This window comes from Pavona decussata, unplaced genomic scaffold, assembly GCF_977016875.1.
Source record: "Pavona decussata unplaced genomic scaffold, jaPavDecu1.1 SCAFFOLD_166, whole genome shotgun sequence".
Classification (NCBI taxonomy): Eukaryota; Metazoa; Cnidaria; class Anthozoa; order Scleractinia; family Agariciidae; genus Pavona; species Pavona decussata.
The window spans coordinates 840,171-867,902 of NW_028145577.1; the positions used below are offsets into that span (position 1 = coordinate 840,171).

A 27,732-nucleotide genomic window follows, 5' to 3' on the forward strand; every position below is an offset into this window, starting at 1 on the left:
CATTGTGTAATTAATTACCTTACTGCCGTTCTTTACCTGATTGTGTTTACGCTGAACTACCACGAGGGGGTCCCTTCGCTATCAGCCTTATGGTTTCTGAGGACCTCCTCTCCACAGTTTATTCTCATCCTAATTTCTTTCAATCTCCTTTAAATTCCCAATCTATAAAGAAAATTATTCATACTATTTTTTCTACCCTTAACTATATTTAAATAAGACGCTGTGGGAGCGTTTACTTGGGCGCCGTTGTATTAGGAGTATCTGAGCATGCACGTTAGTTCAGTCTTTGGTGACAGGTGAACGAAAAAAGATTCGCTGAGAGTCTAAGGCATCATATTTGCGATAAACGTGATGTAGTTCGACCGAAAATGTCACGCAAACAGAATAAAACATTACTCTCTTTAATACTAAACACGTCGGATTTTGTAACCATGAGGTGCATCTAAGATAACAAGATGCCTATACTGGCATTTACGCGTGATGCTGATTCATTATTACAGCTGAATGCTTCGCAGATTGATAAAACTATCCTTGCTAATGGAATAGCTTGAGTCACGATGGTCGCGTTATGTTGTTTCCCTTGTATTTGTACTCGAAATCCATTAGTGATTACGATTTACGACAACGTAAGCTTCTAAATGACCTCTTCTCAGTCTCATCGTGGTTGTACAAATGTCAAACAAAGCATGATTCCTTCGCCAGGAACTCTCCAATTTCCACCGTGTTAAATGTCGAGTGCTTCTTGGAAGTTATTCTTTCGATTGACCGCTTTTACCGCGGAAAGTGCCATGTCACGCATCAGTGACGTCGTAAACAAAATTATGCAAATTTCTGGTGAAATGAACATTTATGATGCAATCCAACCTGACTTGCACGTGATTCGAAATTGCAGCCAATAAAAATCACACAATTCTTTCGGGACGGGTACGGGATACGGGAAAATTAAAAAACAAGGCAATTTTTGACTCCCAAGACGACGAAAGGAATGCGGTCCCGAATTTAAGACGCTGGCTGACTACGTCATCCCGCGTAATGATGGATTTTGGCGACAAAGGAGTATTTGCGGTTCCAGTGGTAATGATGAATTTTGGCGACAGAGGGGTATTTGTGCGAATACCTTTCCACCCTGAGACCCTTTTTTTTCTGGGCTTTCTATGAGAGATGTTCCAGCTTTTTCACTGGTAACAGCGCACGATCACAAAATGTCACGCAGAACGTGCAATATGACACGCGTGCGAAAAGTCATGCGTTCTATATGGGACGCGTGCGGATAAGACAAACCTCACAGAACATCCGATTTACAGAAATTTAACTCAACGAATCTATTTCATGATCACTGGAATAGGACAGAACTTTAATGACAAAATCAAAGCGATCTGTGAGTGACCAAAGAATGAACTATTTCAAATTATGTCTACAGTTATTTGTTTATTAAACACGCAAGATAAACTTCACTCGCACTGGAAGGCAACGCAAAGGTCGAAGTGTACGTTCATTCTTTTAGTGGTTTTGCGTGATTCAGTGCCAATGGGCAAAATATCATGACACAAAAGAGAGTGTTTCCAGGATTTAAAAGGGCTTTAAATGAAAGAAGCTGGGTTTATAAAGTGGAAAGACACTGCAGCCCCCGTGGCGATTGAATAACAAGCAGAATCCGTCCAGTTTTCGTTCCAAGAACAACCGGAAATATCTCCTTTCTGAATGCCGCGTCGCCGGATGAAACTTGATACACGTGAACGATTTTGGTTGCCTAGCACGTGACCGATTTCTTCCAGGTGTTTTCAGCGTGGCAATTCCATTCTGTAACATTGTAACATCGGAAGGTGCTTTCAGTTTTGCTAAAGCCCGGGTGCTAAAGTTGCTATTTTGGCTTTATCCAACGTAAAAATAAATTTATCCAAGTGAACGTAAATAAAGAAATTAATTCGTCAAGCGTTGATTGACGGCTTGATTGTCACTGCGCATTAGCAAACTTACATACATACATACATACATACATACATACATACTTTATTTATTCCGGAAGCAGACTATATATACAAATAAAACTAAGAAGAAAAGTACTTCTAGAAAAGGAAGTTTGGAGGTTAGCCCTATGCGAAAACTCCCCTTTAATAAAAGAAAAACAAAAATAAGTTAAATACATTTTAAGCTTAGATTTAAAATGCTGAAAGCTATCAGCTTCCGCTATATCACCAGGTAGTTCATTCCACAGTTTGACAGTTCTAACGAAAAAAGAATGTTTATAACAATTAAGTCGTGCTGGTTTGACATAGAGCTTGTATTGATGATTTGCCCTTGTAGACCGAGTTGTTGAGTTCAGTGTTTACATTTGTTCTGGTGAATAGATCTTATCGCTCACACTGGACCCCGAATGAAATTTATTTTCGAAGCTTTAGTTTTAGTTTCCTACTTTACCCTAAGCCTTTCACCCACGGAATGGTCTTGAATCTTTAAAGTTAATTGATGAACGTTTTCTTTTTTATATTGCGGACAGGGAAATGAAATGTTTTGCTCCTCTGTATGTAAATTCAGTGTTTACGGCCTGATCTTATTGATTACGTATCACGAAGAGCCAAAAGGGCGTATGAGGTTAATTGAAGTCGAAGTTTTGGAAAATATCCGTCCTAAAAGGAAAGTTGCCCCTTAGTTTCGTTCAATGGAAGGAGTTAGCAGACAACACACATACTAGCTGTTTTCTTTTAAGAATACGATATTCGTTGTGTTAATTTTACGTCCTTGTTTTTTGTCCCGTAATGGCGGCTTATGATGAATAGGTGCAGACTCGCAGACTCGGCCAACATGTAGCGCACGCGCAGTAGTTCACCGCGATTTGGCACGGACGAAGAAATCCTATTTTATAACTTGGCGCTCCGCCCGAGTAATAATTTATTATATCGTTGTAAAAACACTTTGATCAGCAAAGAATAATGAATGGAATGACGGACGGACGGATGAGTGAATCAACGAATGAACCTCTTAGAAACGCACGACAGAGTCGTCACTTCACATTCCGTAAAATAATTGCCCAAACACGCGGCCTTCAATCGGCCAATTCAATCCAAAACATCGCGAAAAGAAATCAAAACATAGGAAAATCTTAGCTTTAAATTATAACAAAATAAAGTTTTAGTGTTTTTCGTTCTTTGTGTCATCCGGTCAATTTCATTTTAGTTTTCATCAAGCCATATGAATCCTATCAGGTTTCCTTGTTTGTGATTGGGTTTTGCGCGGGTGTTTTTCTCTCGTCACAGAAGCCTCTTTCGCACACGAGCTGAACAACAAGAGAGGTAAAAATAAGTGCAATTGAGCGGAGACCGGAGAGAGTGAACTAGTCATGAGCGCTGGGGAACGCCGGGAAGGAGGTAGAGGGGAAGGGGGGGGGGGGGGGGGAGAGAAAGAAAGAAATTGGGGCTTTTTCCTCTTCCCGTCGGCCCCTGCGCCACTTTTTTCCCCTTTTCATTTTTTCTTTCCGTTTGCAAGTTTTTGCTCTTTTTTTTTTCTTCTGAGGGAGACTAAAGTTGCGGAGGAAAGAATATGCGATGATATAAGCGGGAGCCCATGATCCTCTCTCTTCTCATACACTAACGGCCTTGGGGTCAGCCCTTCCCCGAGCGGATCTCGTCCCCAAATCATGCGTATGCCGAAGGCGCGCAATATCGAACGTAATGTCGACCTTTCTTTTCTTTTTTCTTTTTCTTTTTTTTGTTTTTTTTTTTTCTCCACAAAACTGTGATTTTATTTCCATGCTCCTAGGCCTGAACAAACACAGAGTCTTTCTGATTGTGAAGAACGCACCGCCAAGCACCCTATATAAAGCAGGCTCCTGATAAAAACTGTTTTTTTTTTTTTCACTAACCACATTCAATTTCGATGTAAATCCCAAGAACCGTTCTAATCTCGAACAAATACCCAGGGGAGGATGGCAACGCCTGGAATTAAGCGTGACTCGTGGAAAAACACGAGCATTTCCCGGAAAAACTATCCACCCCTTCCGGTGAGAGCATAATCCCGAAATGTTCCCTTCCAGGGGTAGGTAGAGATCTATTAAAATGTTGGGTTTTTCTCTTCTCTTTAACGTTCTATATTTGCCCAGTATTTCAGCTTCGGCTTTTCTCAAAGTAAATATAAAGAATCTGACGAATTATTGCCAGCAATTATTGAAAATATCGCGCACGCTTTGTGGTTTTGAAGGTCGCAATAGTCCCCCCACCCCTCCCATGGTATAAGAACTTTTCCACCGTCAAGTATTGATTTCCTGTGTACAGTATCGATTCGCTTGCGGATGAAAACGAGACCTCAAGGTTGTGCGTGTCTTCTGCAACTCATCAAACCAGCAAAGCGCAATTCTTCCACAGCACTGCGCTTGATTTGCAGGTATTTGGTTCACTTTGTAAGGTAAGGTGTGAAGCATTCATAATTTGCTTTGTGTTAAGAAAAATAGAACGACTTCTCTTTGTTCAACTCGAACTGAATGGCAGACTGGAGCACCCTCGAACGATAAATTACTAAAAGCGCGCGCTAATATTTACCACTTCATCCACGCCCGTTTCGGGTAGCATAAGTTTTAACTAGACCTTTGAACTATGAACTTTTTGATAATCTATTATCCACCTACATCGGAAGAAATTCGGCAAATTTGGTAAAGAAAAATAGTCACGATCACTCAGCTTATTCGCTTTTAAAATTTAATGAAGCTAATTTATGGATAGATAGCCATGCACGGCATCCTTTTCAAGATAGTTTTGTAATCCAAGTTAAGCTTTGAATACTCAGGTTTTTCGGTGAAGTGTGAGTATGTGTTTTTGGCAATGAATGTCAGTTTTTTCCGCTGAAGAGCAGTTTAAGACTGTTACACCTGCCTGCACAAGATTTAGACAAATCTAACAGCACGTGTGGACCCGGAAAAAGTTGCTAATATATTCAGTAAAATAACCAGTCTGATAAAGAACTTACTACCAAAGCCAAGATCACATCAGCAATATAACAATACAGCAACAGGGTTGGAGAAACCTAAAATATGTTTCATGTACATAACTGTGTTTTTATGGTATTGTTAGTAATGAGAAATTCCAGCTTAAGGTGGGGGAAGGGGTTGGGGGGGGGGGGTAGGTCAAAATAATACTGTAAGGTTAAGTATAAATACAAGGGGGTATGATAGGGTCTTAGGAAGAAAATCCCCAAGAACAGTGCCAAATATTTCAAGATTAATTAAGTGTTCCCTACATGTTCTATTAATCGTTTTGTGTAACTTAAAACTCTGTTTTCAAGTTAAAATGTATTTTACAAGTGTACACAGCTTTATGAAATCAATTCGGATTTTTTCCAATGACATGGCATCTTAACTGTGCAATCTTCTTTAATTAATTCCAACTTGTTTTGAACTTTAAGAGACTTTTCATCATGAGTCAAGCACCGTATCCACCTGGGGGATATGCATATGGACCAGGACAAGGATATCAGCCAGGTCAATATCATAATAAAATGCTATTCAGTATATGTTATTGAACTAGCTAATGTTTGGTCTGTATTGGGAAAATATTGGTCAATTTCATTTTTTTTTTTTTTGCAAATTTATGGACCTTGCCTTTGGCTCGCTCCATAAACACGCAAAAAGGATGAGACCAATATTTTCCTTATATGGACCGCACAAGCTAGTTCAATAAGGGTTTTACGATATAGACTTTGCCGCTTGTTGCTTTCTTTTCTGCATGAAACTTGTTTATTTTCAAGCAGTGCAAGAAAAAGTGCAAGAAAGTAAAAACTCCAGCGTGACAATTTAAACAGTTCCTAATTCATTTTAAAACTGTTTTCACTTTTTTTGGGAAAATTGAAATACTTTTCTCCTTGTAAATTACAAGGAGAAAAGTATTTCAAGGAGTCCATCATAGGGGTCTGTATAGGAAAATCTGGACCACTCAGGGAGCCAATCAGAATGCTCCTTCTCAGCGCGCTATAGAATAGTTAGTGATGCGTTACTAAGTACAATACTTGGGAAGTCTGTTAAAATTCCACTGCAAAGCAAAATGAATTGTCTCTTTTCTTTTCGTGCAACTGATTTCCCACAAATTCCTTTATTTTACTTCAATGTTTTAAATGTGTCAATAATTCCCTCTTTAAAAAAGAATTAAAAGAGAACTTCAGCATTAAATGCTAGAAAAAGACAGATATTTATAACAACCTTGTACTACATGTAGTGTACTATTGAAGAGGGTTAAGCGGACACTAAGCCGGGTCTCGAAATTAACGTCTTATATTTCTCTGTATAACGAACCCCTATTCAGCGGACACCTCTATTAAGCGGACGCGGACACTAAAATAAATTGTATTTGGCTAATTTCTATTGTTAAAAACCTCTATTAAGCGAACGCCGGACTGAATTGACAATTGTATAGTATTGGATTACGTCCTTGAAAGTACAGTAGTCGGTTAATAAAGACAAATTAAATCAATTGGTGGTTTTCACCTCACACATCGTCACGCAAGTAACAAAATGAAGTCCTCAAATATTCAATAGATAAAGTCAAGAAACAGATATGTTGTAGAAGAGTGATACATAAACAACGTGTGAAAGCCACAGGGCTGTGCGATATCTCATAATCGAGTTATTCGAGAAAATGTACCACGGAAAATTACAGAGTTTGGTATGGGATGCCATGTTGGTGGACACCAACATAGCCACCAACATTACTTTAAGAAATAACTAATTTGTACAAACACTGAAAGAGCCCATGTACCGCGCGTATTATCGTTACTGTTTTGCTGTTATGTTTTTAGATTTTAAAAAACACTAATTAAAATTGGTAATGAAAGATATTAAACTTGAACTCTGGATAGCTTCCTTAACGAAATGGAACTTTATCACAGTACAGAGTAGCCGTTGAATGTTAATCGTTAACAAACATTGCGCAATTTTTTACAAACCTCCATTAAGCGGACACCATCTATTAAGCAGACTCTTGGGAAGGTCCCGAAGGTGTCCGCTTAATAGAGGTTTCACTGTATGTTTCTCCTGTCAAAATTCAGTTTATTATATTTATAATAATTTCTTTTTCTTGCAGGTCAGCCCCAAGTTGGATTTGCACCCCATCAGGGGTATGGACCCCCACCCCCTCACCATCCGAGTCATGGACCCCCACCCCCTCAGCAACAAGGATATGGATCTTTCAATTTGGCCTTTAGTGGTAATAATGAATAAATAATATATAATTACCCCAGTAACTGACATAAACCAGGTGTGTGTGTGTTGGGGGAGGGGTGGGGAGGATAAGGTTTACAATGTGGAAGCTAAAGGCCAGTGCTTTTTCATTTGAGGTTGAACTGCCTTTGACTATTTTTTTTATATCTTTTTTGGTTTTAAATTTTGCCTTTAGTTAGAAGGGGTGAGGGAGGGGGAAGTTGGTACTATTTTCGCTGGCAAATTTTCTTAAGTGGGCAGTTAATTTTAGTTTTTTTATTTAATAAGGCTTTTACCGAACGGTAAAATGCGCTTAATGGAACGTGACGCCTTAGGGGTGGTAGGTCACGCAATGTTGTGTCGACCCCAGACAACAGTGTATACACGAAAGCCTCATTCATAAATGAATACTCTCTATTCAGTAGGGTTAAGATAAAAGCCTTTCATGGCTAGGAAATAATGTACCTGTCCAATATGTTGCACAATTGTCTAGAAATGAATCTTACCTTTGCTGGGATTGGTTCATGTTTTGTAAAGCCCTATTGATGGCGAGTAGTTTGCCACGTTGTGTCTTTTAGTTTACAGTACATTTCTACCTATTGGTCGAACTTTGTGTCACTGTCTCGCTATAAAAGCATGAGAACACTATCCCAGGGCATTATCCTGGCAGTATTGCACGAACGCAAACACGTTTAAAAATTTTGTTTACCCACCCTCCCTCCCTTTGGAGGAGGATTGTTATATATTCATTAAACTTGGGGTCACTCCTTGTGGTTCGGTTAAGTCTGCGTTGCGACTTCCCTCAAGCTCTTGGCATTATTCTTATCGTGCCATCTCATACCTTTGCCCTTATCTTGTCCGATTCAGCCCGTATGGTGCTGGGGAGATAAGAAAGGCTCTGCCAATACTCTTGTCCTACCCCACGTTAGTGGGGAGGTAAGTGAGGCTTATGTTTGTTTTGGGCACAGAACCCGAAGTCGTATTAACCTGCCACGGGGATGTGTCCCCCAATTACGCCACCTTGTTGTCTGTTTACTTTGTCTCAATACTGTTATCTAGCTGCATGCTTTGTTAAACAATAATAATTTAAAGTATATGTGGAATAGTGACATTAATAATTTTTTGTCTAAATTCCCTATTTTGTTCATCCCTGTTTCCATATTGAAAGCCCTTAACTTACATGGTACCTTTGCACATTTTGAAAGCACTAATTTAAAAATTATCTGTTTATTGAATGATTTCCTGATTAATTAAATTGTGGAATTATTAATTAATTAATTAATTAATTAATATTATTATTAAATGGAAAAAATAAAAATTATAAAATTATTTAAAATTAAAGTTTGCATTTAATTGTTACAATGAATGCAGATAGAGTTGACCAGCCCACTTACACCGGATCTGATGTGCCGACTCAGGATGTGTTTGATAACCAGTTTGCCAAGGCTCCAGTACCCTCCGCTCCACCTCCTAACATGTTTGCACAATATTCTGGATATGAAAATACTCATTTTGGTATGTAACAAATTAGTTGGAAAACTTTGTGCTTAAATTTCTGGATGAATTGTTCAAAAGTGTCATTGATGAAAGTATAGATCTGTAGTCAGTGTATTGAATTAGTTAAAAAGAGGTAGAGACAGCTGCATGTAGTAGTACACTAATGAGATACCAAGTTCATGAACTCTTGTCTGATATCTTTTGTTCTCAAGCACCAATGCTAATTGCTTGACTGGGTTCGGTCTTGCATACAAAAGAAGAAAGCCAGTGCAGTCTTTGTGCTGAAACAATATAATATTTATTATGACTTAGTTGGAGCAATTTCAATTTTGAGGCAAATAAAGAGTCATTTAATATGTTTGTCTTGGATAGAACTCTTCTTAATCAATCATTTTAAAAAAGGTGTGACCACACAAGATTTTGTATTAAAAAGTCAATATCAGGACATCTGACATTTTCGGCCAGCATGACTACAGTGAAGTCTCAGTTTTAACTTAAAGGATAATCGTTTGTTACAACTTTAAGGGACTTAACTAATGGGCTAGCATACCTCATGGTAAACTTTCAGTTTTGTACTTCCCCACTGGAAGGGATGCAAGTCCATTGCAGGGCCCTCCCCTTCCCCTGCATTTTTTTCTTGCACCCACATCAAAATTGCAGATACTTTCCGTGACAGACTGGTAACTAACAAACTAACACTCCGGTTAGCCTAAGTAACACTCTGGGCTGAGTTGCTCAAAGCATGGTCAGCGCTAACCATTGGTTAAGAGGTATTAAAACCTATAGGTTGTCATCAGATGGCATTTAACCCGGGTTAGCGCTAACCATGCTTCGAGAAACTGGGCCCTGGTTAACTTAACTTAAGCGCTCTGGTTAGCCTACATAGCACTCCTGTTAGCCTAAAGAGCTCTCTGGTTAGCCTTTAGCTTAGGTACAATGTAGCAGCAGGTTGCAGCCGCCCCTCTCATTATCTTGTCTGCCAACTAACATTGACTTTCAGTCAATGGGGCAGTCAGAAATGACACTGAGCCATCCATAATACCATACATTGCATGGTCATGAGGTATTTCAATCACTGTGACCATTCAAAATAAGTTAATGCTTTTATTTTCTTTACAGGTAGTTCCTATGTCCCGCCTCCTCCCCCATATGTGCCTCCACCTACATCAGAAATGCCGGAACAGCACTTCCAACAGTGAGTTCATGTTAAAGACAGTGCTTCCTTTGCTACTGCACATACAATGGCACCTATGTTAAAACAAAGATATTTTTGTGCATTTACAACTCAAAGGAGGAAAGAGCATTAATATTGTTAGCAAGGGTTGTTGTAGTATTGTTTATTATGTTATAGATCCACAGCTATAAGTGATGACCAAGCTCGCGATGCCATGTTGCAGTTTGTTAGTGAGCACTGTTGCTATGGCAAAGCCCCAGCACAGGAAATGGCAATCAAGGACATAGTTCCTTCAAGTGCTTACCATGTAAGTTAAGTCATTAAATGAACTTTTTTTGTTGGCACCTTTCAATATAATTTTATTTATTCTCAACAGTCAAGTCCTGCTCTTAAGTCCTATAACTAATAAATATCATTTTTTATTTCCAAGCTATCAGTGCATCAACTCTTTAACCCCTAACATCAAAGAACAAATTCCCCTAAAGTATCTTGTCCCAACACTTTTCTTATAAAAGTACTTTGGAGAAGTTATTAAAATGTCAAGAAAATTCACCTTGTTTGATCACATCCTTAATTCTCATGACCGCAGGGGTACAATGAGCATTGACAAATTACAAAGAGAAATTTGATGCTGATCACTGACCATTTGGGCTGAAAGGGTTTGACAGTATCTTTACTCACCTTTTTGTTTCGTGCTTATTATTTACTTTTGTCTGAATTTCTGTTATTGATAGTATGCTCTGACAAGTTTTTGCGAGTCACGAAAAACTGAGTGGAAATACGAGCCTTACCAAGGTACATGTTTATAGAACAGGGCCCATGCCACTTGTTCAAAGCTCAGCTAAGCTAATCCTGGATTAACAAGAACTTTGGTTCAAGTTTAATTACACAACAATAAAGATTTTTTAAAAAGATTTTTGTCCCTCAGTTTTGATGTTGACTTTTCTTTGCCACTAGTTAAAAACAATTTTAATGAGCAAGCAGAAACCTTGGTTAACTTTTATTCGGGAATTAACGTTGATCGGGTTTTGAACAACCGAGCCCTTGGTGCAAAAAATGGCAGTCATTGTTATACATTGAAGTTGTTGTTGTTCAGTTTGGGGCAACTTAAATACTGATTTTGTACATGTATTAGCTTCACCAGTCCTTTCTAGAACAGAAACTAATTCCCCTTAGATAGTATTGACAATGATTTACCACCAGTAATATCCCTAGAACAAATTTTTTTATTTCCTCATTATCAAGATATAGAAGAATCTTGCTTTAATTGATGATAATTTGCATTTGTTTTTTATTTTCCAATTTTTGGGCCATGATGTTGAAACAGAGCTTTTATTGTACATAATTAATTGAGATTTATTAAAAACTAGATCATATTGTTTAATGCAATTCCAGGAATTTGATTGGCTTATGGTGGCCATGGTGTATGAGCCATTATATCATGCCCGAGAAGTAGCGACCATTAAATTGTCTTCTGGTTGTTGTTGCAAAGCAAAATCAACAAGATCTAGCAATTTTTCTTGGTTGTGTTAATGAAACAATTATTCCACTTGCGCTTGTTGGATATGAGATGATTTTAGCCAACTTGGTGCTCTGCACCTCTTTCTGCCAGGCTATCTATCATCTTATAATCTCCAACGCGCGCTTGTGGAATAATTAATAATATTGTTAACTGTACTTAGTGTAAATCAATTTCTAATAAAAGTTTCTTTGTATTTGTAAGTTTTGCAATTATTTAATATGCCATGTAACTCATTTCAAGGCCAACCAATTGATAGTCCTGTCAATGGCCCTGCACCTTCCCCGTGGAACATACCCGCACAGCCTGCCCAGATGTTTTCTGATTCTCAGACCAAACTTGAAGTACCTCACACTGCAAATATCAAGGTCAGGCTGCTTTAGTCAAAAATAGAGGCTAAATATAATAAATAATATCTCAGTAATTAGCCTGTCGTCACCCTTTTATTTGTACTTGTTGTTACAGGTAATTAACAAGCAATATCAAACATTCGTGTCTATGGGTCCAAAATTTTGAAATGCTGGACACGACTTATATTCATGGGTTTTATGGCCCTGAGAAGGTTACGAATGATGCAAAGAGAGAAGAACTTTTATTAGAAGAAAGGAGAGAAGAGAGTGCGAGAGAGCAAAAAGCTAAAACTTTAAAGACTTTTTACATTAACTGTCAAAATTCCTGCATGCTGATTGGCTTGTAGCTATTGTCTGTAAGAGTACAGACACTAAAAATGACGTCAGATGTAACGAACATGCACTTTCTGGATGGATATGGTTTGGATATTTTCTAGAACTATTAAAATTTACCTTATATTTCTGTGACACCCTCTTGTGTCGTCGCTTCATAGTTAAACATTTTTCTGTGATGCTAACCGTCCTCCATGTTATTATTTTTTTTTTCACTGATCTTACATTAATTAATTTTTCAGCCATGTCACGACTGTATGGCAGTAGGATACAAACGCTGCTACAAGTGCTGTGGAAGAGGAAGAGTATGTGACCTCTTTTAGCACAAATATTTTATATTTACCAAATAACAGCTGTAAATTGTTTCATAGTGGAGGTTTAAAAAAGTGCTCCACTGAAAAGTTTCACTCAGTATCTCTTCAGATCCCTTCCCCTTCCTCCACCCCCCCTTCCCCCTCCTGTACCCCTTTTCGTACCCTGACTTGGACACTCATCTCCCCTCGATCTGTAGCGCTTCCCTGACCCAGAGATAGACACTCACCCCCCTCCTCCTCTTCCTGTACGCCTTTTCATACCCAGACTTGGAAACTCATTCCCCCTCCCCCTGTACCCCCATCTCTGACCCAGACTTGGACACCCTTTCCTTCCCTCTATCCTACTTCCTCAAACCACATTTGGGCATTCTTCCCCTCTCCCTCTCCCCCTTTCTCCAACTCAGGTTTGTACAACCCCCCCCCCCCCCCTTCCCCTCCCCATCTCCTTTTCCAACCAAATTTTGGACAATCCCCCCTCCCCCCCCCCTTTCCCCATTTCCATACCCAGATTTGGACCCTCTCTCTTCCCCATTCTCTACTCAATCCAGGTCTGGATACTTTTACTCTCCCCCCCCCCCCCCCCCCCTCCACAATCCAAATTTGGACCGTCATCTCTAACCTGACTACTCAGTGTTTCCTGTTACTAAAGACGCTGCTTACAGGATTGAAAACTGACCAGTTTGTAATCACAAGAAAGTAATCTTTCCCTGTCATCCCCATGCTTAACTGTTTGCTTCCTTCCTTCTTCTTTCAGCTGCGATGTTCCACTTGTCAGGGCTCTGGTCTTGTGGAAGGCTTGGAACAAAGAGAACAGTGTAGGATGTGTTTTGGGAGAGGATGGAAAATGTAAGTAGACTGCGGGCTGCAGACTGCAGACTGTAGACTACAGACTGCAGACTGTAAACTGGAGATATGTCTGTAGACTGCAGACTGTAGACTGCAGACTGCTGACTGTAGACTACAGACTGTAGACTGCAGACTGCAGACTGTAGACTGCAGACTGTAGACTGCAGACTGTAGACTGCAGACTGCTGACTGCAGACCGCAGACTGTAGACTGCAGACTGCAGACTGTAAACTGTAGACTGCAGACTGTAGACTGCAGACTGCAGACTGCAGACTATAGACTGTAGACTGCAGACTGTAAACTGTAGACTGCAGACTGGAAACTGCGGACTGTAAACTGCAGACTGCAGCCTGCAGACTGTAGACTGCAGACTGCAGACTATAGACTGTAGACTGCGGACTGCAGACTGTAGACTGTAGACTGTAGACTGCAGACTGCAGACTGTAAACTGTAGACTGCAGACTGTAGACTGTAGACTGTAGGCTGCAGACTGCAGACTGTAGACTGCAGACTGCAGACTGCAGACTGTAGACTGCAGACTGCAGACTACAGACTGTACAATACAATACAATATTTATACAATACAATATTTATTTCGCCATATACACAACATTTACAGATGGGAAGAAAAAATGAAGAAAAAAAATTGAAGAAAGAAAATAAATGGCGAGGAAACCTGAAAGAAACCACGAGGCTTATAACAAGTCAGGCTTCCTCACTTAACTAATCTTATATTAGAATTACAATATGGACTTATGGTAAATTAACTTTGACCGCGCACACGTACACATACACATATTGAGTAAGTTAGTTAGTTAAGAATTACAGCCTTACAGAAGTTAATACCTAGAAAGAAGAAATTCTTTAAGCTTTCTTTTAAAAGAAGCGGAGGAGGGAGAAGTAGTTATGTCAGAAGTTAGCGAATTATAAAAGTTTGGACCTTGAAAGTAAATTGAAAACTTCCTGGTGTTCGTTCTGCACAGTGGCAAGCGGAAGGACTGAGCATTCCTAGTATTATAATTATGGATTTGACTATTCAGTAAAAAAAAGTTATTGAATTTGGAAGGGAGTGTAGAGTTCTTGAATGAAAACATAAAAAAGCCTAATTGAAACGAATGGATATCATGAAATTTTAAGAGTTTAAATTCCTTAAAGATAGGGCCAGTATGGGCAATGTATGTGGAATTGCTTACTATTCTTAACGCACGTTTCTGTAAGGTTACAATTCTTTGAAGGTTTGACTTATAGGTACCAGCCCAAGCTAAATTGCAATAATATAAATATGGAAGGATCATAGAATTGTATAAAGTACGAAGGGAGTGAGTAGAGAGAAAAAACCTAGATTTATGAATAATACCTATAGATTTGGATAATTTATTTGCTGTTAAGGATATATGAGATTTCCAGGTCAAATTGTCATCTAGTAAAACACCCAAGAACATGGTCTCAGAAACACGAAGGATAGGCTGCTCATTTATGAAAACTTGAAATTCAAAGGATTGCTTCTTTTGCCAGGGCTTGAATACCATAAAATTAGTCTTGGCTAAATTCAAGGAGAGCCGGTTTGCTGCAAACCAGGTTGACAATTTGTTTAATTCTCTATTTAATGTGTTAGTTAGGTAAACAGGATCATTATGGGAGATAAATAGGTTTGTATCATCAGCAAACAAGATTGCATCAAGCAGGGAAGCATTGTTCAAATCATTAACATACAGGATAAAAAATAAGGGACCAAGAATAGAACCTTGAGGCACCCCACAGGAAATCCCCTGTGGGGCAGATCTAACGTTATTAAATTCGACAAATTGTGTCCTCACAGAAAAATAACTTTTGACCCATTCTAGTGCCAGACCACGGATCCCATAATGATTGAGTTTGTCAAAAAGAATGTCGTGATTTACCGTGTCGAACGCTTTCGAAAGATCTAGGAATACTCCAATGGCGTGTTCTTTTCTATCAAATGCAGAAGAAATTTTGTCACACAAATCGACAAGCGCAAGGCTAGGAGAGCGATTTTTTCGAAAGCCATATTGATTATCACATAAGACATCGAAGTCATTGAGATAATTTATAATACGGTTGTAAATTATTCGTTCCAAAAACTTTGAAAAGCACGGTAGAACAGAAATAGGTCTGTAGTTGCTGAAGAGAGCTTTGTCACCTGATTTAAAAATAGGTACGACACGGGCAATTTTCAATTCATCCGGGACGATACCATGAGTAATGGAGAGATTTACAATGTGTGTTAATGGAGAGGAAACACTACATATAGATCGCTTTATGATAGACATAGGAATGTTGTCATACCCAGCCGATTTTCCCGCCGGAAACTTCGATGCGATATCTATAATCTCCTCCTGAGTTGCTAAATTTAGGAACACTGACTGAGGGAAATGACCAGGAAGAAAATTCTTATATGAGGTCGTAGATTGAATTCGTTTAGCGAGGTTTGGTCCAATATTACTGAAGTAATTACAAAATCGATTAGCAATCTCCATTGGGTCAGAAATATCTTGGTCATCAACCTTAAACACAGAGTTGGGTTTAGGTCTCAATTTCTTGCTGTTTAGGACCTCATTAAGCAGACGCCAAGTGGCTCTAATATTGGATTTTGACTCGCTTAGCTTATCATAATATAAACGTTTCGCGATTCGTAGGGAGTGATTCAGTTTGTTCTTATATTTTTTATATTTCGCTTCGTTCCAGAGAGAGGGGTTTGAAAGATACTGCTTGTATAGTTTGTTTTTCTGCTTGACAGATTTAAGTAAGCTCTGGGATATCCACGGTTTCCTAAGGTGAAGGCGACGCTTCAGTTTCTTCAAAGGAAAATGTGTTTCGTAAGCTTTAGTGTATCGCTCAAGAAATTTGCTGTAGCAGATTTTTGGATCATTATACCCGTCTATATTGAACCAATCAATAGAATCTAATTCCTCTAAGAAGTTGCAAATATTTGGCTCGCTTTTGTCACGAACAAATATGTTCTCTTGGTGTTCGCGGGTACGCTTATGATCGAAGGAAATGGAAAAGATAGGCAGATGGTCCGAAATATCCGTTATTAATAGTCCAGACTTCAAATAACTGTGCTCGACATGGTTAGAAAAAATGTTGTCAATCAGAGTTGCAGTGTGAGAAGTGATTCGGGAAGGTAACGTGATTAACGGAAAAAAACAGGTGAGAATACAGGCCATCTAGGAATTCCCCGGTGGCGTTGTGGTTTTGATTTTTTAGCAGATTCAAATTAAAATCTCCCATTATATAGCATATCTTGTTGTCCCGAGATATTTTCCCTAATATTTCGTTCATTCTGGTCACGAAATCATTTACATTTTCATTTGGAGGGCGATAAATTATACCAACAATGATATTTTTCTCATGGGGTCGAATGATCTCAATGAACAATGCTTCCATCACCTCAGCTTCATCAGCATAAATATCGGTGCGAATTCTAAAATCAAAATTGTCTGATATATACAAACCGACACCTCCACCCGATCTAACAGGGCGATTTTTGTAAACAAAGTTATAACCATCAATTTCGACTCCAACTGGTGAATCCATTAACCAAGTTTCAGTTATCCCAACAACGGAGAATTTTATATCTAGAGAGGTTAGAAGGGTCGATAGTTCATCAACCTTATTTTGAAGGCTTCGAATATTTAAATGGAACAGTGAAAGATGGTTTGATTGTTCACAACTAGTCATGATTTCTTTTTGAAGAGTATCGTTAAATTTATCTTCTACATAATAAGAACACCCGCCGTCAATATTAAAATGTATGTCAGGGTCTAGATCATCCGACCGAATTAAGAACCGCTCAAAATCGGAACTCAAAGGATTGATAAATAGGTTAGATAGTCTCTCGGGATCGAAATGAACAGGTCCATTTCTGAATTCATAAATCACCGCAGCAAATTCACTGTCATCTAAGTGACTAAACGGTAAAGTAGTAAGCGACATTATCGTTATTTAGTAAATAAACTTAGCTGGGCTCTGCATTACGTCTTTCCTTTATAACAAGTCTGTCCAACACGAAGTATGCCATCTTCCCGGCTCTCTTTGCCGCATTCAGCTCATCAAGCTGCCCTTTCCGCTTTTCAATGGTCTCATTTGCGAGATCTTCATTCACAAATATACCAGATGGTTTTATCCTTCGGGCGGCTCTAAGAATATCATCCTTCTGTCTCCAGTCGCGCAGACGACACACAATGGTTCTTGGTCGTCTGTTGATACCATCAGCAGCACCCGATCTTGGTCTTGCTCCGGTGCGATGCGCTCGCTCGATCATCGGCTCAAAGCTCAGGTTTAGTTTCTCCTGTAGAACTTCCTTCACCTTTGTTTCAGTATTCAACCAGGTCTCGTTGTGTTGTTCGGGAATTCCATCGATGCGGACATTGTTTCTACGGCTTTGGTTCTCAAGGTATACCAACTTTACTTCGTGTTTATGTAAACCTCTTTGGATGTCATCAAGTTCTTCTTCCATGTCGTCTATGGTGTCTGCAGCTTCCTTCAAATCGTCAATATCTTGTTGTGAATATTCTAGGCTCGCTTTTAGTTCCGCGACAGATTTGACAACCTTGTCGATTCTAGTATTTACAGAAGACAAAACCGACTCAAACATGTTCTTAAACATCCGTTCCTGCATCTGGAGCATCTCTCTCAGAGTCGCTAGAGAAACGAACTCGGTGCTCGAAGCGTTTGTGTCTTTTCCAGTGTTAGCATCTTTTCCAGTAGGATTCATAGAGGTTTTAGCATTCCGCGTCAGCATGTTAAATGGATCACTTGACAGTAAGACAATATACAGTAAAGACAAAAACTTACAACAAGTCATGAGTAGATGGAGAAAGGTAATAGATAACGCAGGTCAAGACGCCGTGGCCGGCGGCCATATTGCATCATTCAGACTGTAGACTGCGGACTGCAGACTGTAGACTGTAGACTGCAGACTGTAAACTGTAGACTGCAGACTGTAGACTGTAGACTGCAGACTGTAGACTGCAGACTATAGACTGTAGACTGCGGACTGCAGACTGTAGACTGTAGACTGCAGACTGTAAACTGTAGACTGCAGACTGCAGACTGTAGGCTGCAGACTGCAGACTGTAGACTGCAGACTGCAGACTGTAGACTGCAGACTGCAGACTACAGACTGCAGACTGTAAATTGTAGACTGCAGAATGTAGACTGCAGACTATAGACTGTAGACTGCGGACTGCAGACTGTAGACTGCAGACTGTAGACTAGAGACTGCAGACTGTAAACTGTAGACTGCAGACTGTAAACTGCGGACTGTAAACTGCAGACTGCAGACTGGGGCCTGCAGACTGCAGACTGCAGACTGTAGACTGCAGACTGTAAACTGTAGACTGCAGACTGTAAACTGCAGACTGCAGACTGTAGACTGCAGACTGCAGACCGTAGACTGCAGACTGTAGACTGCAGACTGCAGACTGCAGACTGCAGACTGTAGACTGTAGACTGCAGTCTGCTGACTGCAGATTGTAGACTGCAGACTGTAGACTGCAGACTGTAGACTGCAGACTGTAGACTGCAGACTGCAGACTGGAGACTGCAGACTGTAGACTGCAGACTGTAGACTACTAAGAAACTTTATCTCATGTGATCTTATCGCTTATTCTTAAAAACTTGATCAAGGAGTGAAATTGTAAGAAGAACTGTTGGAAATTGCAGAGGAAGGTTTGAGTCATCGACTTGCCGGGTGTAAATAAACAATGAAAGTGCAGATTCTTGCATTCCTTGGTATAGGAAATTAACGCTTTACGAGAATAACGCGAATTTTAAAAATTCGTTTTCATTTATGTCGCGTTAATTTTTGATAACGTTAGTTTAAGCGTCGTTAATTAAGTAGCGCGTCAATTTCCGTGACCATAATTTCAAATATATATATAAATTTATAGCTGGATCTCTTATGGGTCTTGAATAAAGCGTTGAAAACGGAAGTCCATTCTCGGTCTATTGTGCGAGTTATAAATTTATAGCTGTATATAAATTTTTGTCTCTAAAATGAAAAATTGTTTCGTGTTCGTCAGGTGCGATGTTTGCAACGGACATGGACGTGTTAAATGCTGGACCTGCCTGGGAAATGCTCAGTTGAAAACCTTTATTGAACTTACTGTCAAATGGTAAGTTGCTGTGATCCAAGGTAACCTTCAAGATACAGATACTCTTCATTCTGTGAAACAGGTAACTCGGACAAAGGAAATCCTATTGTCCAACTTTCTGATTACTTTCCGAATACCTTTTATTCAAGGGAAAATAAGAGGACAGAGTAGGAAACGAGCGGCGTTTGCTGGGACATGTGAATTTCACTTAATTTATTTTTAGACACCGTCTAAACGGAATTCGGTTTCCCGAAACGTCCGCAGATGTCAGTATGACGTCATACGAAGTCATTAGGGAGCTTAAGCAACGACGAAAGCAACGGCAACGAAACATCACCTGAAAATATATCTTTACTTCATTTGTGCTACTTCGCGATTATTTTAACTCACTCAGCTTTTACAAAAATGGCAAACTATCCAGGAACCAAATTGGTAGGAGTGGCGTATACAAGTTAAAAAAGCCGGAAAACGAAAACTTCACCGTCGTGCGTTCACGTTCTCCACAAAACCTTAAATGTGGTCATTTCACGTTGCTGTTTTGCGGAGGAGGTCAAAGAAATGTACCAAAATTGTAAAACGCACATGCAGAGCGATTGTTTTTGCTCATTAAACCTATTGTTTTGCGTCGCCATCGTCGTTGCTTAAGCTCCCTAATAGAATGTGGCAACGCCGCATTGTGTAATGGCAGCTGTTAAATATTCAGTATGACTTCCTTAGTGGCATTTAGAGGCGTCTATATACAATTGCGGTCGTCTCGGGAACCAAACTTTCGTTTTCACAAGGGAAAGTTAATCAAAGGCTAGGCCTACTTAGACGCATTAAGCATTTGTTACCGTTTAAGGCGCGCACCCTTTTTTATAAAAGCCTTGTTATGCCCTTATTCAAGTATGCCGATTTAGTTTGGGGAGACAAACATAATGTAACTTTAATGTCTAGCTTGCAAGTGCTTCAAAATAAGGTGGCTAAAATAATACTAGATCGACCACTGCATTCCTCTACGTCTGATGCGTTAACTACACTGAAGTGGTTAACACTAGAAAAAAGGCGCTTCCAGCGCCGATGCGTACATGTATATAAATGTCTAAATGGTCTCACGCATCACGAATTAACATTAGTCACTCAGCAAGAACAGCATAGTTACAACACAAGAAATAAAGCAAACCTCAAAATTCCATCCATCAAAAGAAACTGGGGTAAACAAAGAACTGGCTATCATGCTGTAAGTGATTTTAACTCGCTGGACAAAACTATACGAGCCTCTGATAATGTAAATATTTTGAAGCGTCTGATTTTTAATTCATTGATTTAAGCATGGAACAAAGAACTGGCTATTATACTGTAAGTGATTTTTAACTCTCTGGACAAAACTATATGGGCCTCTGATAATGTAAATATTTTTAAGCGTCAGATTTTTAATTCATTGATTTAAGTTTTGTATTACACATAAGATACATTAGTTTTTAGTAGCATCTTTTAGCATTTTTATTCATTGTAAATTTTTAATTTTTAATTTTCGAGGTCCTTTCTGTAAACCACTTTTTAGTGAAAAAGTTTCCTCATTAAAGATTGTCATTATTTATTATTATTTATTTATTTATTTTAAGCGGATTTTTTTATATCCCGAGGGCTATACTGGAGGTCTCCCTCGCTGTCCCCTTATTTCTCTTGTATTATCTTGTTTCGAGTAACAGAAGATTTTCGTAAGCATTTTAAGACTGATAAGCGATGGAAGAACATGAAGCTTCGACGGCTCCATTTTGTCAAGTACATAGAGGTGTCCGTTTTAGAGAAGTAGGCTTTAGATGGATTTCGGTCTCTCAGCCAGGGACCAAGGAAACTGTCCGTAATACAAAGTTGTCCGTATTAAAGAGGTGTCCGTGAAGGCCCACTTAGATGGTACAACTTTTGGTTACGACTGTCACACGGCATGCGATTTCTAAAGCGCGCGCTGCTCGCGTCATGCGAAAAAACCGCACACAACTCTCGTCATTCAACATGTCTATACCAACGATTGTCGTAGGATTTAAAATATGTTTTAAAATCCTACGACATTTTTTGTGACGTACGGACACGACAGTCGTAAGTGAGTTGTAGGTTTGATTTACACCAAACAATTCGTGTCGTAGGTCTGTCGTAAGCTTGTACCGTGAATGGATTCGTCGGAAGGTCATGTTCCTCTATCAATGATGGTGAGCTCAAAATTATCTTGTTTCTTGTTTTTTAGGGAGAACCACGTATCAAACCATGTTGTTGGAAGAACAGATCAGTTGCCTCAAGAACTCATCGTTAAGTCCGAAGGAACTGATATATTTAGCCAAGAGCTGCCCAGGGTGGGTGTTGTAGTTCTTGTTGTTAGAGCATAAATTAATCACATTTCTCATCAGTTTCCATTACAAGAAAGCACCGTATAACATGACATTTCTGCGGTTCTTATTTTTGTGATAGTTTTCGCAAATAATAAACATAACTTGTATTGGAATGCCAATAGTAAAGATTGCTTCCACAGAGTCGAAATTTAGATTTGTCTTGTACAGTGGAACCTCTCCTTGCGGACACCCCTATTACGGACAGTTCACTTGGTCCCCGGCCTGAGAGACCAAATCCATATAAAGCCTACCTCTCTAAAACGGACATCTCTATAATGCGGACGCTTATTCCTGTCCCCTTGGTGTCCGTAATAAAGAGGTTCGACGGTACCTTCTATTGCCAAGTGCCATCTTCTGTTAACCCTTTGTTCGAATCTGTTTGTAGTTTTCATAGTTTCCTCTTTGCTCTGCATTTATTATTTTTTTTCTTTTCTTAAACAGGTGTGGCCAATCACAAGCTTCTTTGATCAGCAAGTCAACAATGGCTCTAAGAGACTCGTAGAAGAACACAGTAACAAGTGGCCGTCGAAACGCATTCTTTTACAGGTAAATGAAGAAAAAAAGCGTTTGCTGTGGTGGCCGCGAAATGCAGTTTCCATTTTGTTTCTTAACATTGTAACGGTGATAACATTTTTCAGTTGCTTGCTTAGTGACCTGGCCTTGGATTGGAAGCAAGGCTGGGGTGACCTTGCTTTGATACAAACCTCACTGCTTTTCATATGTAAATGCGAACTAGTTAGCATAACAACAGCGTGATCTACACATGATAAGCAGTGAGGTCTGTATCAAAACAAGGTCACCCCCAGCTTCGCTTCCAATCCAAGGCCAGGACACTAAGCAAACAACTGTAAAATGGCCTATTTGATTGACGCAACATGCTTTGGCTTTATACGACCAGGGGCTTTGCTATCTCTTGTTTTTAATTAGTTTTAAAGAACACAGCGAGAAGATGGCTATTACAGTGGATATATAGGGTTTGTACCTTGAAAGATACTTAAAATTTGGCCATGGAAGTCCATGACAAGTGAAGTTGGCACTTAAAGCCCTTGAAAATTGTTGTTTCATATTAAAAGGAGTAAATTTTGGTGCAAAAGTTTCTCGGAAAAGGCGACAAATTTTATGCCAACGAAGCACATTGTGTATGCATAATCCTCTTGACTGTCGTCTTTGAAAATCTAGAAAAAGTTCTTGAATTTTTATGTCAAGAAAACCACCCCCAAGACAAAACAAAAACAACAACAAACAAATAAATAAATGCGAAACGCTTCTGTGATATGGTCCATAGTTTCTTCAGATCTTGTCACTGAACTGCTTGTTAACACTGTGGCCGCTGCATCATCGCGGCCTTTTAGGCTGAGAAAACTGAAACAACGTTTACTAGATAATAAAATTGTATTCAAGGGACGTTAAGTTCAACTTTACTTTACACAAAGAAATCAATCAGATACCGGAGACTGTAGTCGGCTTGCACGAGAAACCATGAGTTTCAATGTTTCCTTGGGACATATTCTATACAGCTTTTGTGTTCACCTTGCGTTGCAAGTTTCACCGCACATCACAACTTTTCATGATGTATGGGTCGATTTGAGGACGGTGCCTACTAATACCGAAGTATTTTTGCGCGGTTTATGACTACGCGGGAAAGATCTTAGCAAGGGCAAAAAGAAAACTGGGGGTAACCACGCATTTTTTAGAGATAATTAAGCAATAATTGTTCCAAAAATAAGCTGTAAAATACAAAGCAATGTATGACGTTTTTTTTCCAAATTGAAGCTTTATTTATATCTGAAAAATGCATGGTTACCCCCTATTTTAATTTTGGATACCAAGAGCAGTTGCTGAGTTCTACTTACTCCGCTTAGTTTTAAACCGCACAAAAATATCCCTGTATTAGTAAGCAACACCCATAGGAAAACAGAGTATCTCGAGATGCGCAGAACGTATGCTCAGTAGCAAACGTAGGACCGCCCTTAAAGCGATTCCAAAGAGTTTTAGTTCCGCTAATGGTATACATGTATAGACTAAAAACAGTGCAACTAAACCTCCTTGGGAATCGCTTTGAATCGACTCAAAACGACACAAGTCAAAAATAGATACCCAAAGGAGTTCAGGTGAGCAATTTTTATTCAAAATTAATTCGTAATTTTTCTTTCAAATAGAAAACCATTGGCTCCAATAGAAAACGTTATAATTTCGCTTTATACGCTGAAATTACGTGACTAGAGCGGATACATGAGCATTACAAAGGCCAAGAAACGCTCTTACAGCTTGGGGTTCCTGTGGTTCTCAAGCTCTTGTCCTTGCTTTGTGAAAAGTTCCAAAGTGACAATAGCGTGACATCTTTGGTTGTCGTGACAGTGACTGAATGTTACTATTTTGTTCTTCAGCGTCACATACTCCGTGCAGTACCGGTATCTGAGGTCCACTACCACTGGCAGGAGTTTGCAAGTCGCTTTTGGGTGTACGGTCATAACCACAAAGTCTATGCACCAGACTACCCCCAGAAATGCTGCTGTGGCTGCAGTATTTTGTGAAGAAAAGTCCGGATGATGTGTGGCGCGACACATGTGACGCGTCACTTTTTTGTCACGCTTCCAAGTTGGCAGAGTATGACAATAGCAAAAGCTTTATATATATGTTAACGTAGGATGGTAGTTTTCCTTTTTAGCCAAAATAGAAAGCTAGAGATTGCAGTGGCTGCAGTATTTTGTGAAAAAAAGTCGATGATGTGTGATGTGATACACGTGACGCGTCACTTTTTTGTCACGCTACCAAGTTGGTAGAGTATGACAGTAGCAAAGACTTTATCAACGTAGGATGGTAGTTTTCCTTTTTAACCAAAATAGAAAACTAGATATTGTTGTGGCTGCAGTATTTTATGAAGAAAAGTCAATGGTGTATGATGTGATACACATGACACGTCACTTTTTTGTTACGCTACCAAGTTGGCAGAGTTAACCGTAGCAAAAGCTTTATATAGGATGGTAGTTTTCCTTTTCAACCAGAATAGAAACCAAGATATTGCTGTGGCTTTAGTATTATATGAAGAAAAGTCAATTGATGTGTGACGTGACACACGTGACGCGTCACTTTTTTGTCACGCTACCAAGTTGGCAGAGAATCACAGTAGCAAAAACTTTATTATCGTAGGATGGTAGTTTTCCTTTTAGCCAAAATCTAAAGCTAGATATTGCTGTGGTTGCAGTATTTTGTGAAGAAAAGTCGATGATGTGTGACGTGACACACGTGACGCGTCACTTTTTGTCACGCTACCAAGTTGGCAGAGAATGACAGTAGCAATAACTTTATTATCGTAGGATGGTAGTTTTCCTTTTAGCCAAAATCTAAAGCTAGATATTGCTGTGGCTGCAGTATTTTGTGAAGAAAAGTCGATGATGTGTGACGTGACACACGTGACGCGTCACTTTTTTGTCACGCTACCAAGTTGGCAGAGAATGACAGTAGCAAAAACTTTATTATCGTAGGATGGTAGTTTTCCTTTTAGCCAAAATCTTAAGCTAGATATTGCTGTGGCTGCAGTATTTTGTGAAGAAAAGTCGATGATGTGTGTCGTGACACACGTGACAAGTCACTTTTTTGTCCGCTACCAAGTTGGCAGAGAATGACAGTAGCAAAAACTTTATTATCGTAGGATGGTAGTTTTCCTTTTAGCCAAAATCTAAAGCTAGATATTGCTGTGGCTGCAGTATTTTGTGAAGAAAAGTCGATGATGTGTGTCGTGACACACGTGACGCGTCACTTTTTTGTCACGCTACCAAGTTGGCAGAGAATGACAGTAGCAAAAACTTTATTATCGTAGGATGGTAGTTTTCCTTTTAGCCAAAATCTAAAGCTAGATATTGCTGTGGCTGCAGTATTTTGTGAAGAAAAGTCGATGATGTGTGACGTGACACACGTGATGCATCACTTTTTTGTCACGCCACCAAGTTGGCAGAGAATGACAATAGCAAAAACTTTATTAACGTAAGATGGTAGTTTTCCTTTTTAGCCAAAATGTAAAGCTATATATTGCGATCAAATTGCGATTTGCCGTCTCCAATTACAGATGCAACATTCATTTGCACCTTTCACATTCACATTGCCGCAATTACCACCATTGATGGCAGTGATGTCTACTGATAATTCAACTTTAAAATGTCGTGAATTACCTTTCATTTATAAACCATTGACTCATTTGCATAGGAGAAAAAGTAGCTTTGGTCTTAAAAATTATATATAGTAGCAGTGTTAACTGCGGTAGTTTTAAACTAAAAATAATTGGCATTGTGTGTGTTACATGTAAGAGCATGTTTCTTTCTTAGAAAGAACCCAATTATTCAAACAGAGCAAAATAAGGTCACGTTCGTTTCACTGTGTTCCGGAATAAGAAAAAGCGGAATAGCTGTTAAATTTCTCTTTTTAAGTACATTTGGGAAGATATTTCTGCAAACTTTCGCTGACACATGATAAGTTGAGAGCGATTTTGTACTCCAGTAACTCCAACACCTCTTATGAGGGATTTCTTGTCATCATTGTATGTATTCCTATTCCAGAATAGGGTCAATCGAACGTACCCTAAATCAGTGGGAAAATTCTAAATGCAGATTGTCTCAAACGTGAAAATGAACCCTTCTAGCCGATATCACGCAAAATGGTTAATTTTCGTGTTTTTATGTAATAAAAAAAATCATGTTTTGTTTGGGCGATGGGTGTCAGTTCACGATTCTGATCTAAAACACCATCTTTTGTAGATGGTCTAAAACTGTATGAAAAAATTGTAATAGGACTCGCAAAAGATAGCCAAAACAAAACTTGATTTCGCTGCACAGTCACCTAGAGACTATTCTCCCTCGCAGCCATTGTCTCGTCACGCAACACGGCGTGACTTACCGACCTATTGCAAAACTTACAGTAAGCAGTTCTTTCAAAAGGATCGTGGTATGAGTTATTTAGATCACCGTGCATCTTTTCCTAGAAATAAATTTAGATACCATTTGTACGATAAACAATTTTAGGCTAAAATATTGTTTTCTTGAAATAAATTTAGATACCGTTTGCACGATAAACAATTTTAGGCTAAAATCTTATGTTAGTTAAAGAGCGCTTTTTAATTACCGGAAAATTTGCACGCCAAAACTGCTGATATTCTTAATATAAAGTAGATCTAAGTAGGCAATTCAAATTTCAGCACTAACAAATTAATCCTCTTTATATCAGTTTTATAGTTGTACTTTGTTGTTTTACTGTTTTATTATTCTTCATAGTGCCATTACTTTCGAGTGTGGATCAAATCTGACAATTTAAAATAAAAGGTATTAAGCAGTAATTTTTATGTATTCGTTGTAAATGTGATGCTGTGAGTGTACTAACGTTTGAGTCTGGAAATGAAAGCTACTGTAGTGAGCAGTACTCTCTTTAATTTTGGTCTGGTTCATTATGCTGTACAAGATGATACTGAGTTTTGAGTCTGTGGCAGGGCTGTCAACCTCACATGTCTTCAAATATGGAGAACATTACTTCCCCGGCAAAGCGCCTTACGTCGCGTCGCATCAACGCCAATTTCACGGGTTCAGTAATTAGTTGGGGGGGGGGGACGTACATTTAACAGTACCAGAAACAACGCTAAACAGTTCAAATTTTCTTGTCACCCAGTCGGCTCTACGACAAATAGCAAACTTCGTCACTTGTCCAGGAGATTACAGGCATAAATCTGGAGACCAGAACATATGGCTCAAAATCTGGAGATTACAGACATAAATCTGGAGACTCCCGGATTATCCGGGAGAGTTGTCATCCACAGTGTGGATGACATCCTAAAGTGTGACCATTCAAATGAAATCTCAATTATCCTTCTCAATCTTGTGCACATACCCTGATTTAATATTTGGGCAGTGTTACAACGTGTTGAATAATAAAACGCCTTATTAAAAACTGGATCATTGTACATAATACAATTCCAGGGATTTGACTGGCTTAGCGCCCGCTCATGGTATATGAGCCATTGATTGTCTTCTGGTTGTTCTTGCAAAGTAAAATC

General features: G+C 39.2%; 2 protein-coding genes and 1 long non-coding RNA gene across 7 annotated transcripts in view; 2 read left to right on the forward strand and 1 right to left on the reverse strand.

Annotated features, from left to right (window-relative positions):
• Window positions 1-27,732, reverse strand: part of LOC146464288 (uncharacterized) — a 221,212-nt gene that overhangs the window by 52,021 nt on the left and 141,459 nt on the right. The gene's annotated exons all lie outside the window — the stretch shown is intronic.
• On the forward strand, window positions 4,276-27,025 carry LOC146464292 (protein SSUH2 homolog). 5 transcript variants are annotated; one of them, XR_014868539.1, is made up of 15 exons: window positions 4,316-4,398; window positions 5,394-5,467; window positions 7,062-7,184; window positions 8,549-8,692; window positions 9,794-9,869; window positions 10,026-10,155; window positions 10,583-10,643; window positions 11,611-11,735; window positions 12,293-12,355; window positions 13,119-13,210; window positions 19,258-19,350; window positions 21,554-21,659; window positions 22,137-22,241; window positions 24,083-24,414; window positions 25,248-27,025. XR_014868539.1 is itself a non-coding variant. In XM_085129974.1 (14 exons), exons 2-14 carry the CDS (start codon window positions 5,404-5,406, stop codon window positions 24,227-24,229), a joined length of 1,329 nt encoding a protein of 442 aa, XP_084986100.1. In that variant the 5' UTR covers window positions 4,276-4,377; window positions 5,392-5,403; the 3' UTR covers window positions 24,230-24,590. The 5 variants fall into 5 exon arrangements, 3 of the variants coding, with proteins under 3 accessions (XP_084986100.1, XP_084986101.1, XP_084986102.1); XR_014868538.1 differs by lacking the exon at window positions 25,248-27,025 and adding an exon at window positions 24,580-24,877; XM_085129974.1 differs by lacking the exon at window positions 25,248-27,025 and having other exon boundaries at window positions 4,276-4,377; window positions 5,392-5,467; window positions 24,083-24,590.
• Window positions 19,888-20,855, forward strand: LOC146464293 (uncharacterized). Its single transcript, XM_085130021.1, has 2 exons — window positions 19,888-19,900; window positions 20,112-20,855. The coding sequence occupies exons 1-2, from the start codon at window positions 19,888-19,890 to the stop codon at window positions 20,636-20,638; spliced, it is 540 nt and encodes a 179-aa protein (XP_084986147.1). The 3' UTR covers window positions 20,639-20,855.